The 14,098-nt window shown below is 38.3% G+C and overlaps 1 protein-coding gene across 9 annotated transcripts in view; it reads left to right on the top strand.

The window, feature by feature from the left end:
* Positions 1 to 10,008, top strand: part of OCLN (occludin) — a 56,681-nt gene extending 46,673 nt beyond the window's left edge. For all 9 annotated transcript variants that reach the window (XM_058309765.1, XM_058309784.2, XM_058309778.1 and 6 more), the window contains 3 exons: positions 3,313 to 3,484; positions 5,744 to 5,785; positions 7,037 to 10,008. In XM_058309765.1, the coding sequence (XP_058165748.1) occupies positions 3,313 to 3,484; positions 5,744 to 5,785; positions 7,037 to 7,138 (316 nt within the window). In that variant the 3' untranslated portion in view covers positions 7,139 to 10,008. The remainder of the gene's footprint in view (positions 1 to 3,312; positions 3,485 to 5,743; positions 5,786 to 7,036) is intronic.
* The last annotated feature ends 4,090 nt before the right edge of the window (positions 10,009 to 14,098 follow it).

The raw sequence follows: 14,098 nt of genomic DNA on the forward strand, positions 1-14,098 counted from the left end.
TATGTCTCAGACCTGGTCCTCCTCATTCAGGGTTTTTAATGCCTTAATCTTTTCTTTGTCTTAACCACTGCTTCCTGTTTCTTTGTATGTTTTGTAATGTTTTGTTGAATCCTGGACATTTTGATATTTTGTGTTATTGCTGCAATTTAGGCTCAGAGGCGTCTGTTCCTTAAGCTCGTATCCAGTTGTTTTATGACAGAGCTTTCCTTGAACGTCAGGAGCTAACAAAAAAAAAAAGACAGGGAGAGAAAATAGAAGGTGGAAAAAAACACTTTTCGCAGTGTTTACAGATCGACTGTGCAAGTGCTTTCCTTTGGTGCTTCTCGGGCCATGTTGTAGGGGGCTCTCTGATCCTCTGGGGGCATGTGTCTTGTCTTGGGCTTGGCTGTGGCCCTAGGAATTTTCCTCTTCCCTAGGAAAGTTTCCTCAGGGTCCTGGGTCCTATAGCCATGAATCCCTTGCCCCAGGTAGCGTATGACTTCTCCAGAGGCATTCTGTGGGAGAGTTCTTTGAGCTGGCTCCTCCACTTGGCAGGTTCTTAGACAGCAAGACCCTCGGGCCACCACCGGACCGGTTGGGCCAGGTTTACAAGCTCCCAATAGGAGCAGAGTGGCAGCTCCCTCTACCACCAAGACTCGGGAGCAGGGACAGCCAGGGCACCAAGAGATTCGACTGCCTTTTTTTTTCCTTCAGTTTTATTGATACATATTAATAAACATACAATTCATCCAAAGCATACCATCAGTGATATCTGCTATAATCACATAGTTGTGTGTTCATCACTTCAATCATTATCAGAGCATTGCTATTATTTCAATAATAATAAAAAACAAGAAAATTCCTTACCCCTCTCTCTCTATGCTTCCCCCACTGCTGTTTCTGGCTGCTTTTTCTGGCTATTCTAGCCAAAGTGATCCTACTGCTTTTCAGTATCCTTGTTCATGATTTAGAGCTCACCCTCTTACTGTAGACCTTTAACTGTTTTCTGGAGTTTGAGAAAGATGTTTTTGCCCGTTCTTTCTAGTTGTTCAAAGTTTCTATTCAGAACAGAGCCTGGAAGCGTCTCACTCTGCCATGTGGATTGGGGTGAGCCCCAAAGTTTGTTTGTTTCCTTCCTCCCTCCCTCCCTCCTCTCCCCCTCCCTCCCTCCTCTCCCCCCCCCCCCCCCACCCCACCCCAGTTGTCTGTTCTCTGTGTCTTTTTGCTGTGTGTTCTTCTTTGTCTGCTTCTGTTGTCAGCGGCATGGGCATCTGTGTTTCTTTTTGTTGCGTCTTCTTGTTGTCAGCTCTTTGTGTGTGCGGCACCATTCCTGGGCAGGCTGAACTTTGTTTTGCGCTGGGCGGCTCTCCTTATGGGGCGCACTCCTTGCGCGTGGGGCTCCCCTATGCGGGGGACACCCCTGCGTGGCTTGGCACTCTTTGCGCACATCAGCACTGTGCATGGGCCAGCTCCACACGGGTCAAGGAGGCCCAGGGTTTGAACCACGAACCTCATGTGGTAGACAAATGCCCTAACCACTGGGCCAAGTCCGCCTCCCCGAGAGTTTCTTTTAAAAGTTTAAGCCAAAGAGCTTTGGTAAGCAATTTTGTAAACAGTTGTGGTAACAATTTAGTGTTCTGGCTGAAGTTAGGATTTAGGTTCCTTTGTGTGTCAGTGGTTTCTAGTCCACCATCATCAAATATACTTGTATATGATGTTTAACCTTTTTGTGCCTAAGTAATCTGAGGAATAGGACTCACTACAGAAACAGTGACTAACCAAAACATTGCTTCTCAAGGCCTTGGAGGACTACGTGGGGCATGTATAGTTTGAAAAAATACCCCTTTCACTGATGATTCTGATGCCTCATCCTTCTGTTTCCCGACATTGGCCTAGTTCAGCCATCTAAAATATTTGCCTAACTTGTATGTAACAGGGAAGGAAGATTTACCCAGAAACTTCTAGGAATTCTGAATTCCTGTTTCCCTTTTCAGCAAATCATTTAATTTCACCCTTCTAAAAGTTGACATTCTATATTGCTATGAGCCCCTTAGTCCTATGAAACAATTTAGACTATTTTCTTAGTGGAATACAAGTTAGTAGCATCATCTTCATATGTAAAAATTGCTAGTATATTGAAAGAAACAAGTGATACAGAATTCTAGGTTTTTTCTTCATACTTTAATGAATTGCCAGATTAGTTTTACAATGAGCACACATTTTTATACCTGTTCCTTTTATTATATTTACTTTTAGAATCAAAGATCAAAAAGGCTATTCCTGCTTAAGAACAATAAGGACCTCTTTCTCCCCACCCCCCATAAAAACTACAATAACAATAATGCAAAACTTTGAAAATTCTAGGTCGTAGCAGGAAATAGCCAGACTACCCGTCAGCTGCTTTGCCCCTGCAGTGATCAAATCACTTTGGGGAAAAAAAAAAAGGAGCCGATGTGGCACAGTGGTTGAGAGCTGGCGTCCCACATACGAGTTTTTGGGTTTGATCCTTGGCCCCAGTATCTCAAAACAAGTAAACAAAATACTTTCTTTTCCAGAATTCTAGTTTGAAGACTTTAAACAGAAATATTCCATTATCACGTGGCGTTTTATATTCAGAGTAGATGAGTTCCTATGACTTGAATCTTAAATTTCATAAATGATTTCCAAGTGTATTTCTGAAAATTATATAGGCATGTGTTTTGTTTTGTTTTTAACATGAACAATAGTATGTAAGGAGTAATCATTCTTAATAGACCTTATTTGCATCTTGCCTTCCTCTCCCCATAAGAAACAGTAAGGAAACAAAAGAATCTCATTCTCCACATTCCACCAAGATTTTTTTATATATATGTATTTTAAATTTTCTTTTATTGCTGTTGTTTATACTTGCTGTCTGCTCTCTGTGTCCATTCTCCGTGTGTTCTTTCTGTGTCTGCTTGTCTTTTCTTCTCATCTCGTCTTTCTCTTATAGGAGGGACTAGGAACCGATCCCAGGACCTTCTGGTGTGGGAGAGAGGCACTCAGTTGCTTGAGCCACCTCAGGTCCCTGGTCTGCTGTGTCTCTCCCTGTGTCTCCTCTGCGTCTCCCTTTGTTGTACCACCTTGCTACGCCAGCTCTCCGTGGCACAGGCTGCCAACTCTCTACAGCACAGTCCAGCTTGCTTTTACCAGGAGGCCCTGGGAATTGAACCCAGGGCCTAACATCTGGTAGACAGCAACCCAGTCACTTGAGCCACATGTGCTTCCCCTACCAACTTTACTTTTGAGGAAGATTCACTGGATTTTATGTTTGTTAAAGATAAATGCATAGTTATTCTCCCTCTCAATTTTTAGGGAATATCCACCTATCACTTCAGATCAACAAAGACAACTCTACAAGAGAAATTTTGATACTGGCCTGCAGGAATATAAGCACTTACAAGCAGAACTTGATGAGATCAATAAAGAATTCTCTCGACTGGATAAAGAATTGGATGACTACAGAGAAGAAAGTGAAGAGTACATGGTAAGTTCAGATCTGATATTTATAAATTAAATAGAATTTTATTCTCATCCATAGAGACACAATGGCCTTTATACTAATGTTGATGATAAAAATTTTGCTACTAATTATCAAACTAATTTCATTGAAGAATAATTTAAAAACAGGTCTTGGATAAAACTTTTCAAATTCAAGAGTGTATTTAATTCAGTTTAGAATTAGAAAGCAGTAGTCTATATATCCTTTTCTGTATAAAAGAAAAGTCATATTATCTTTTCTATTTATAAACATAATTCATTCTTTACATTAAAAAATTCAATCCATACAGAAATATATATTAAAAAATTACCTTAAATCCCAACACCCAGTTATTACCAAAATATTAGTTGTTAAAGCATCCTCTCCATGCAGGAGTGCACATAAGCCTGCACAATTTTTGAGGTGGAATCATCTTATTTGTATTTACTTATATTCATCTTTTACTTCACTATAGTGTATAGTTATTTCTTCTCTCTCTCAATCACTTGGCTGAGTTAGTATTTGTCTTCTCCTGTAAAATGAATCCCCCTTTCTATACTGACTCTTGGAAGGAAATCCCTATATACAGCTCACACTTAAGGAGCAGGGAGTTTTGTTCTACCTTGTTAAGGGCAGAATATCTACATAAATTATTTGAAATTATTCTGCACCTTAGTTTTGTCTGTTCTTCAGCATATATTTATTTGTTTATGTATATCACTGTGGACATGGACATCTATTTTATACTTTGGGTTATAACCCAATATTTATTTCGTTGTTCAGCTTGTTCCAGTTTTGACCAATGGGAGCTCTTCCAGTTGGCTCCTGTACCCCTTTTAGCATACACCATCATTGTGGGGTTGTTTGTTTATTACTTTTTGTCACTACTTATATCCTGTTGTTACTCAACAATTTATGGTTCCTTTTCATGTTAATAAAGTTCCACTTATTTTTTAAAATAGCTGTATAATATTCAATTTTATGGTTGTACCATAATTTACTGAAGAGTCATCCTCCATGGATAGGCATTTAGGTATGTTCATTCCTACCCTTCCTCCGCCCTAGTAGTACAAACACGACTCCGGTGAACCTCTCCATTTTTGTGTAATTATCTTCATGTCTTGCTAGAACAAATTTCAAAACATGAAATTGCTGAGTCAGCAGCCATGCACATTTAAACTTTTAATTCATATTGTTGCAAAACTGCCCTCCAGAAATATTGTACTAACTGCATTCTCCCTAGTAATGCATTAGAGGGTTTATTTAGCCCACTTCTTAACATGTACCTGAAAAATTACTGCTTTGTGTCTCAGATGTTATTAATTAATATTTTTCATCTTAATATATTTACTGGAAATTCATTTTATTAAATGCCCTTTGCCATTTTTCTATTGCAGTGATTTGCTTTTCAGTATTGAATTATTTGGTTCTTATATAGTTTGGTATATCATTTTCTTCTATGGTTTTTGTATACTGTTGTCATAAACCCTTTCAATTCAATAAACACTTACTGACTGCTTATTGTTTCCTAGATGATGTGGAAGTGGTGAGGTTAGAAAGATAAAACCGGGTCTCTGACTTCAAAGAATTCATATGCTAAGAAAAAAACTAAACAACTCAGATAATGTGATAAATGCTGTATTTGCATTATGTGTAGAAAGTACTGTAACAGCTTAGAGAAAGAATAAAGAATAAAATCTGCTCAAGGCCTGTAGGGTTTAAGGGAGTTTAAGAATTTCTTCAGATTGGAGCAGGGAGAGGGGCAGGTATGATTAGAACCTCAAGGAGAATTGATCAGAGAGCTGGAAGAATTAATGTGCCTAGTTTTTAAAAAGAACAACAACTGATGGGCACTGAGACTGGAAAGGTAGGAGACTAGATTTTCAGAGAAGTTGATAGGGAGCTCAGCCAAGTTTTACGCTGAGTGGGATGGAAGCTTCTAGGTGCTCTTGCTTTAGGAAAGACCTCTGGTGTCAGTGTTGCGCGGGGCAGGCCCGGGGAGAGATGAGAGGCAGCAGAGCCAAGAGTTCCCTGCCTGTGTGAATGGAACATGAAAACGGGAGTGTTAGAAGTAGCTCGTCCCTGGATTCTTTTAAGCCTTCCTGCTGACCACAATAGTTTTAGGAGTCTTAAAACTGCATTATTTTAATTCCCTATCTTTTTGTCACATGTTGGCATTTTTAGCTCCAAATTAAATCATCAGGAATGTTATTCTAAAGAGAAAATGCCCCTAGTAAGCATATTCACTTGTGTTTCTCGTTATAGGCTGCTGCTGATGAATACAATAGACTGAAGCAAGTTAAGGGAGTAAGTATCCCAGATTGTAAGATCCTTTTAGGAAGAACTTTTCTATTATATATTTTTCACTTAACTTCAGTATGTTTGTGAATATGTTGCCATGCACTGATTATAAGCAAAAGGCCCTGTAATTGTAAGGTGAAAATGTAACTAAGTTAGCACTTCAATTTTAGTTGTTTGCAGCTACAACCAGTACTGATTTTTTTTTTTTAATTTCTTTTAAAATCAAAGTATACATACAGGAAGATGCACAGATCATTTTTTTAAATCATGATTTTAAATGCAAGACTTTAAAAGGTTATATAATCAAATTTCTTGTCTCTGTTATTCCCTATTCATCCATTTGCCCCTTTCCCAAGTCAACTGATATTACTGGTCTCTTGTTTTACCAGTTTTTTAGATGATGTGCTGGCAAAAAGGCTGTATTAGTCAGTCAAAGGGGTGCTGATGCAAAATACTAGAAATCGGTTGGTTTTTATAAAGGGTATTTATTTGGGATAGATGCTTACAGTTACCAGGCCATAAAGCATAAGTTACTTCCCTTATCAAAATTTTCGCCATGTGTTGGAGCAAGATGGCTGCCAATGTCTGCATGGGTTCAGCTTCCTGGGTTCCTCTCTTCCTGGGGTTCATTTCTCTTTGGGTTCAGCTCCTCTGTTTTCTCCACAAGGCCAGCTGTAGACTATCAGGCAACAGGCTCTGTCTCTCTCCCCAGGGCTCGATTCTCTTCAGGCTCAGCTGCTCTGCTCCTCTGTGTGCTTACTTCCCATGCTCCAGCTCAAAACTCCAGCATCATAACTCCAACATCAAAACTCCAACTTAACTCCTCTGCTCTGTGTGTAGTTTTATCTGTTGGATAAAACATCCTACTAATGTGGCCCAGTCAAAGCCCTAATCATAATTTAATCATGCCCAGGTACAGATCAGTTTACAAATATAATCTAATATCTGTTTTTTAAATTCATGAACCATATCAAACTGCTGCAAAGTCCAGTAAATTTTCTTGGCTTTTTTACAGAAATGAATATATTTTCTGTAAAACTCAGGTTAGAAGATATGATTAAGGAAGGAGAACCAGCTGCCTGTGTGGTCAGTGATACTGCTGGGTGCCTTAAATATGTTATCTCATTTAGCATGCCAACAAAATCTGTGTGACTAAATAGTATTCCCTCTTTTTGTTCTCCTGTGCCTTCCCTGCAGTTAACACAGAACCCCTTTTTAGTTTGTTGCATTCATCCCATTCGTTTTTTCCTTGTTTAGTCTGCAGATTACAAAAATAAAAGGAATAATTGTAAGCAGTTGAAGAGTAAATTGTCACACATCAAGAAGATGGTTGGAGATTATGATAGACAGAAAACATAGAAGGGAGATGCCACATCGTTTGACAGATGAAGGTGTATCTGTTGGACATCTCTGCAGTGTTCTCAGAAGGCAAATGACTTTGGACTCCAACCTGGGAGGCCACATCGTTGCGACTATTACAAAGTTTTGGTAGCTTTAATATCATCAGTTGATTATCAGTATTGAAGCTTTTGATAACATCTGGGCTGAACACTCCAATTAAGGATTTTATGCTTTAAACATTGGTCCTTGTATTAAGAACTAAATAATGTTTGAGGTTTAACTTTAAAGGAAGGTCCTCATGTGAACTGTACTATGAACTTTTACATCCTCAACAGTGATGTCTTAATAACAGCTAAGTACATTCACAGAGGGATCTCATTTCATCTTCCTGACAATGCTTCAGATAACTGTAATTTTTAATTCTTTTCAGATATGGAAACTGAGTCCCTGCACTGAAGTCTATGTAGTAAAAACTGCAGTTTTGGTGAAATCTGTTTTATGAGTCTGCTAATAAAGTCCTTGTTCTTTAGCTACTACTTTAGCATTCTACCAGCCTCCCTATTGATTTTTTTCTGTGTATAAATGGGTAAGAGAGTACCTTTTCTTGTTTTTGGTTGCCCTAATAATAAAGATCATGTAAGAATAAGAAATATGTAAAATTTAAAGATTAAAAATGTGTATTTGCTTTTTTAAAATCAAAGTTTAAACTTAGTAGTTGGAATTTTGTTCCATATTTTAAAATACTTTTTATCTTTTATGGTTTACATGTTGTTTTTTTAACTGACTAGTCTTTTTCATTATAACAATTATCTAGTGTCATTTATAATTCAATTTTGACTTGAATTGTATCTTATAGGAATGCTCAAGTTCTGTATATATTTTATAAGCTATTAAACCTGGTGTTTTCTTTCTCTACTATACTGTATGATATCATTAGTGCTCTTAATATTAAGCTGTGGAAAACTATACTCAGGAGTTTTATCTGTTTTAAACCATTTTTGGTGCTGTGCTGGCTGGTAGTTTCCTTTACTTTGACTATATGAAGGTTGATTTGTCTGGAAATAGAATGCTATAGGATAAAACACCTAATTATTTCAAATGGTGACCTTAAATCTTAGCACGGTTTTCTAAACATTCAAATTCTTATAAGTAAAAAAAATTATCTGAAAATACTGTGCATACAGCTAACAAGCTAATTGTGATCATCCTCCCAAATTTTAGGACTGTGGTCATATGCAAAGTTTTTAATTTTTAATCTTTAATAACAATCTTTAATGTTTAGTATACATTTCAGATATTTAAGTATATAATTTGTGAGCCTGGATCATTTTCCAAAGATAAACTTTTAAAGAAATAATGTTTCCACTATAATACTGATCCATTTCTTCAAATTGAAGAATTCTTAATTTTCTGCTGTTGTACATAATACAAAAGGTAATCAATCAGTGGTTTATATTTTTCATAGCTTTTGTGTTCAGATCAGATGGAAAGGACTCTCTTGATCATCTTAACTGATTTTTATGTCTGTTAGATTTTTTTAAGCATTTCTTGAAAGTCATTATACTTAATTTACAAAGGCAAGTTTGCTAATGTTCTGACAAACAATGAACGGAGAGAATAAAATGTGTTTGCATTGTAAATTTGTGCCATAAAATTGGACTTTGAAATTAAAAATACAGAATGAGAAAATCATTTTTCACCAAATGTGGTACTTCCACTAAAGACCACTTCAGGAAGCTGAGATCAGGGCGCTTCTTTTGGTGCTGGCATTAACTAATTGCATGTCACTTTGAAAAACCACTCAGATGGTTTCCTAGTCAGGTAGAAAATAAGGGGTTTAGATTAGATCTCATAGCTCTCTTTCATTTTTTACCTTCTATGATTCTTATGTCTGCATTCTGCTTTCTGTTGTAACCAGTTGTTCCAAGTTTAAGAAAATACATAGTCTGATAAATGTTCACTGCATAAAATGATATACCCTATATGTATGATTCCATATTACAAGTGGATAGAATCAATATTTAAATTTCTTTTTATTTTGAAAAATTTAAAGACAAAAAAAGTATAAACCTACATGTACCTACCAACCAGAAATAATAGGTATTAATGTTTTATCATTTGTGCTTTATTTTTGAAATAAATTTTAGTATTTATAAAGAAGAATACTTAATATTCTCTATACACATATATACATACATGAAATCTCATTTAGTCCTCATGATGTTCTTTTTATTACCCCAAAATAATCTTTATTTTCTCCCCCTTCTCCTCCTCCCACCCTGCTGTTTTTGCTGTCAGTTTTGTCTTCTCTTCTCATTTTCTCTCCTCTAGGATTCACCGGGATTCAATCCTTGAGACCTCTGATATGGAGAGAGGTTCCCTGTCAATTGCGCCACCTCAGTTCCTGGTTTCTGCTGCTCTTCACCTTGACTCTCCCCTTGTCTTTCTTTTCATCATCTTGCCACATGACTCACTTGCACGGGGCACTGGCTCACCACATGGGCACTTGCGTGGTCACTGGCTTGCCGTGTGGGCACACTTTCTCTTCTTTTTCACCAGGAGGCCCCAGGGATCGAACCCAGGTCTTCCCATATGGTAGGCAGGAGCTCTATCACTTGAGCCACATCCACTTCCCCCCATAATAATCTTTTGATATATAATCATTCTTACTCTTATTCTCATTTTTACAAATAAGGACACACTAATGATTTGATAGATTAACTAACCTGTGGTCACACACTAGCAAGTGGCCAAAGTGAGGATTTGAGACTTACTCTATTTGACTGTTAGGTTCTATACTTCCATGCTAGGCTGACTTTGTTATTCAGTTAGTGGGTTGAATAATGTGGGGTTGCTCTGGCTGATGTTAATAAAGTGTTCTGTTTTAACTTTGAGTGCATTTTCAAGTACTTTTACACAAAATATTTCACCTAAAGTAGCTGAATTCTCTGTGAAAAACTGAATAGGTAGGAGTGTGTAAAGAAGGGTCCGTGCAGAAGAGTGCTTTAATCACAGTGGCAGGAACCTTAATTTCAGTGAAATTCTGGACTTCCTCATTCAGAGACATTTTTCCTGCTCTGGCTTTGGGAGAGAAGTGTCCCCCATCTCAACTTTTTCAGAGGCTCACATGGAGGAGTCAGAGTTCCATCTCAACCTTCTGGCAGTGTGATTCCAACACCATACCATGCCATCTCTAAATTACATGGAGAGCTGTATTCTACCACTTTGTATGTTTCATATTGTTATTTCTTCTAATGGGGAAATTTTTCATGAATAAAAATAAAAATTTTTCATGAATAAAAGTTTTTAGAAAATACTGTGTTAGGAAACTAAAGGATGGCACTTTGGAGTTACAAAAAGAACATGGAGACATAACCAGGGTATTTCCTTGTGTCTAACACAATGTGGAAAGGCATTCCAAATTTTCCAGTTGCTCCCACAGCACCTGCTTGCTCGTCCCTGGATGTGTTGTATCATTCTTTTTCTTTTTTAAAAGTTAACATCTTTATTGAGATATAATTCACATACCACAAAATTCAGCTTCTTAAAGTACAATTCAGGGACACGGACTTTGCCCAGTGGTTAGGGCGTCCGTCTACCACATGGGAGGTCCGCGGTTCAAACCCCAGGCCTCCTTGACCCTTGCGCAGCTGGCCCATGCACAGTGCTGATGCGCGCAAGGAATGCCTTGCCATGCAGGGGTGTCCCCGCATAGGGAAGCCCCACGTGCAAGGAGTGTGCCCCATAAGGAGAGCTGCCCAGCGCAAAAGAAAGTGCAGCCTGCCTAGGAGTGGTACTGCACACACGGAGAGCTGACACAACAAGATGACGCAACAAAAAGAAACACAGATTCCCGTGCTGCTGACAACAACAGAAGCAGACAAAAGAACATGCAGCAAATAGACACAGAGAACAGACAACTGGGGTGGGAAGGGGGAAGGAGAGAGAAATAAATAAATCTTAAAAAAAACCTCAGAAAGTTCCAAATCAAATTAAAAATAAAAACAATTCAGTGGATTTTAGCATATTAACAGAATTGTGCAACCCTTCCCACAATCCACTCCAGAATATTTGCATAATCTCAAAAAGAAACCCTGTATTTATTAGCAGTCACTCCGCATTCCCCCTCTCCCCAGCCCCTGGCAAACTCTTAATTACTTTCTATCTCTCTAGATTTACCTGTTTTATAATTTCCTGTAAATGGAATCATGATACATGGTCTTTTCAGTCTGGCTCCTTTCACTTAGCATGTTTTCAAGGTTCATCCTCAGCATATCAGCCCTGCAATCCTTTTTCTGGTTAAATAATATTCCATTGTACGGATATGCATCTTATTTAACCATTAATCAGTTGATGGACATTTAGGTTGTTTCCATTTTTTGGCTACTATGACTAATGCTGCTATGAACATTCAATTACAAGTTTTTGTGTTTGTTTTTCCTAGTTAAATTTTTAATTCATATGCATCATACAGTGACATAGGAATCTATTCCTTTTCCTTCCAAAACAGACATCTAAATATCCCAGTTATTTCTCTTTATCCTTAATGTGCTGTAAATTTATTAGACTTAATTTAGTGTGGGTTTGTGTGTGTGTGAGTTAATCTTGATTGGCACTTAGAGTCTAATTTGAAGATGCATACCTTTGTTCACTTGTGGAAAATATCTTATTTCTTCAGACAGTGTCCCTTCCATTCTCTCTGCACACCTATCAGATGGAGGTTAGAACCTCAAGCCCTTCTTTGAAGTGAAGCAAGAATTTAATTTTCATGTACTCCCTCAAATCTTTTACAATTGTCTTGCACAAACTTAACTCAGTATTAGGGTTTTGGGGTTTTTTTTTGCAGCAATTTGTTACCACCATTACAAAACATTGAACTTAGCTTTCATGAGAGTAACTTTCTTTTTACATTCACATCTCATCACTTTAGATAATATTTAATGAAATGAAATGACAATGAGTAAATTTCCCATAAGTATAGCTGACTTAGTAAATATATAAATCAACTGAAAAGAGCATAATGTACAGTTGTATCAGAAGAGCCAACATTCAACATACTATGGAACTTAATATTCACTAATACTGTAGAGTCAATTAAGAGGAGGTCTAGGAAAGTGGATGTGGCTCAACTATAGAGCGTACATCTACCATATGGAGGGCCCAGGGTTCAATCCCAGGGCCTCTTGACCCATGTGCTGAGCTGGCCCATGCGCAGTGCTGATGCACGCAAGGAGTGCAGTGCCATGCAGGGATGTCCCTGCATGGTGCCCCACACGCAAGGAGTGCGCCCTGCAAGGAGAGCCACCCTACGTGAAAAACACAGCCTGCCCAGTAGTGATGCAGCACGCACGGAGAGCTGACACAGCAAGATGATGCAACAAAAAGAGATGCAGTTTCCCAGTGCAGCCGGATAATGCAAGCAGACGCAGAAGAACACACAGCAAATGGACACAGAGAGCAGACAATGTGGGGCGAGAAGGGGAGAGAAATTAATAAAAAGTAAATCTTAAAAAAAGGGGGGGAGGTCTACTGTATGAATGTCTTTGGCCTATTCTAAACCAACAAAACGCTCCTTGTTTTTGCGTATGGAGATAAAAATGCGTTTTTAATATAGTTTTCATAACTTCAGTGAATTTAGTAAGAAGAAGAGTAGAGTCATGTGCTTAATTAATCTTAAATTAAACTGCTATTGGTTTCTGCTAGGTATTCTTTACCAAGTGAAGAAGTTTCCTTTATTCCTAGTTTTTTAAGAGATTTTAACAGAAAGGGAAGTTGAGATAGCTCTTCACTTGCTAAGTTGCATGATTTTTCTTCTTTAGCCTATTAAAATAATTAGATCAGAAATCACAATCTAAATTCTGAGAAATCCTATTTCCTCAGGTCATGCTGTCGTTTTATTATATGCCATATAAAATTTATCAGTTGTACTTGGAAATATTACATTTATCTATCTTTTTTTTAGGTACCGGGGCGTGGAATTGAATCCAGGACCTCATATGTAAGAAGCCAGCACTCAACCACTGAGCCATATTGCTCCCCTGAGTTGGCGCCCTCATTTGTTTGCTTGTTGTCTGTTTTTTGTTGTTATTGTTCCTAGGAGGTACCAGAAACCAAACAGTGGACCTCCCATGTGGGAAGCTGGTGCCCAACCACTTGAGCCATATCCACTCCCCTATATTTATATGTTATTTGGTATTTGTCGGTAAATGCTATCTTTTTCAGGTTTAAGTATCATGATTCTGCTCACCCCATAGTCTTTCTTAAAAGAGTATAAACAACAGAAATAGTTTTTTAAAAAGATTTGCCAGAACTCTGTACCTTATATCTTGTGGGGAAACACTTCTTATACATACTTAATGATTGGGAAAACTAATTGTTCAGAATAGTTTTTTAAGATTTATTTATCCCCTCCTCCCCCGTTTGTCTGTTCTCTGTGTCTATTTGCTGCGTCTTCTTTGCCCACTTCTGTTGTTGTCAGCGGCACGGGAATCTGTGTCTCTTTTTGTTGCGTCATCTTGTGTCAGCTCTCCGTGTGTGCGGCGCCATTCCTGGGCAGGCTGCACTTTCGCGCTGGGCGGCTCTCCTTACGGGGCGCACTCCTTGCGCGTGGGGCTCCCCTACGCGGGGGACACCCCTGTGTGGCAGGGCACTCCTTGCGCGCATCAGCACTGCGCATGGCCAGCTCCACACGGGTCAAGGAGACCCAGGGTTTGAACAGCGGACCTCCCATGTGGTAGACGGACGCCCTAACCTCTGGGCCAAGTCTGCTTCCCTCAGAATTGTTTAAGATACCAAGAAGTAGTCCTCCCAGCACCCGAGAAAAATCCATTTATAGCAATTTATTATGTCTGTCCAGATATGTCCTATACAAATATATGTGTATATATATATTGCATAGGAACATAAATATTTTTTGGGTTTTCTTTTTTTTTTTTTTCATATATTTTGACAAAATGGTATCATTCTGTTTTAGTGCTT

Source organism: Dasypus novemcinctus, chromosome 2, assembly GCF_030445035.2.
Source record: "Dasypus novemcinctus isolate mDasNov1 chromosome 2, mDasNov1.1.hap2, whole genome shotgun sequence".
In the NCBI taxonomy this organism is placed as follows: domain Eukaryota; kingdom Metazoa; phylum Chordata; class Mammalia; order Cingulata; family Dasypodidae; genus Dasypus; species Dasypus novemcinctus.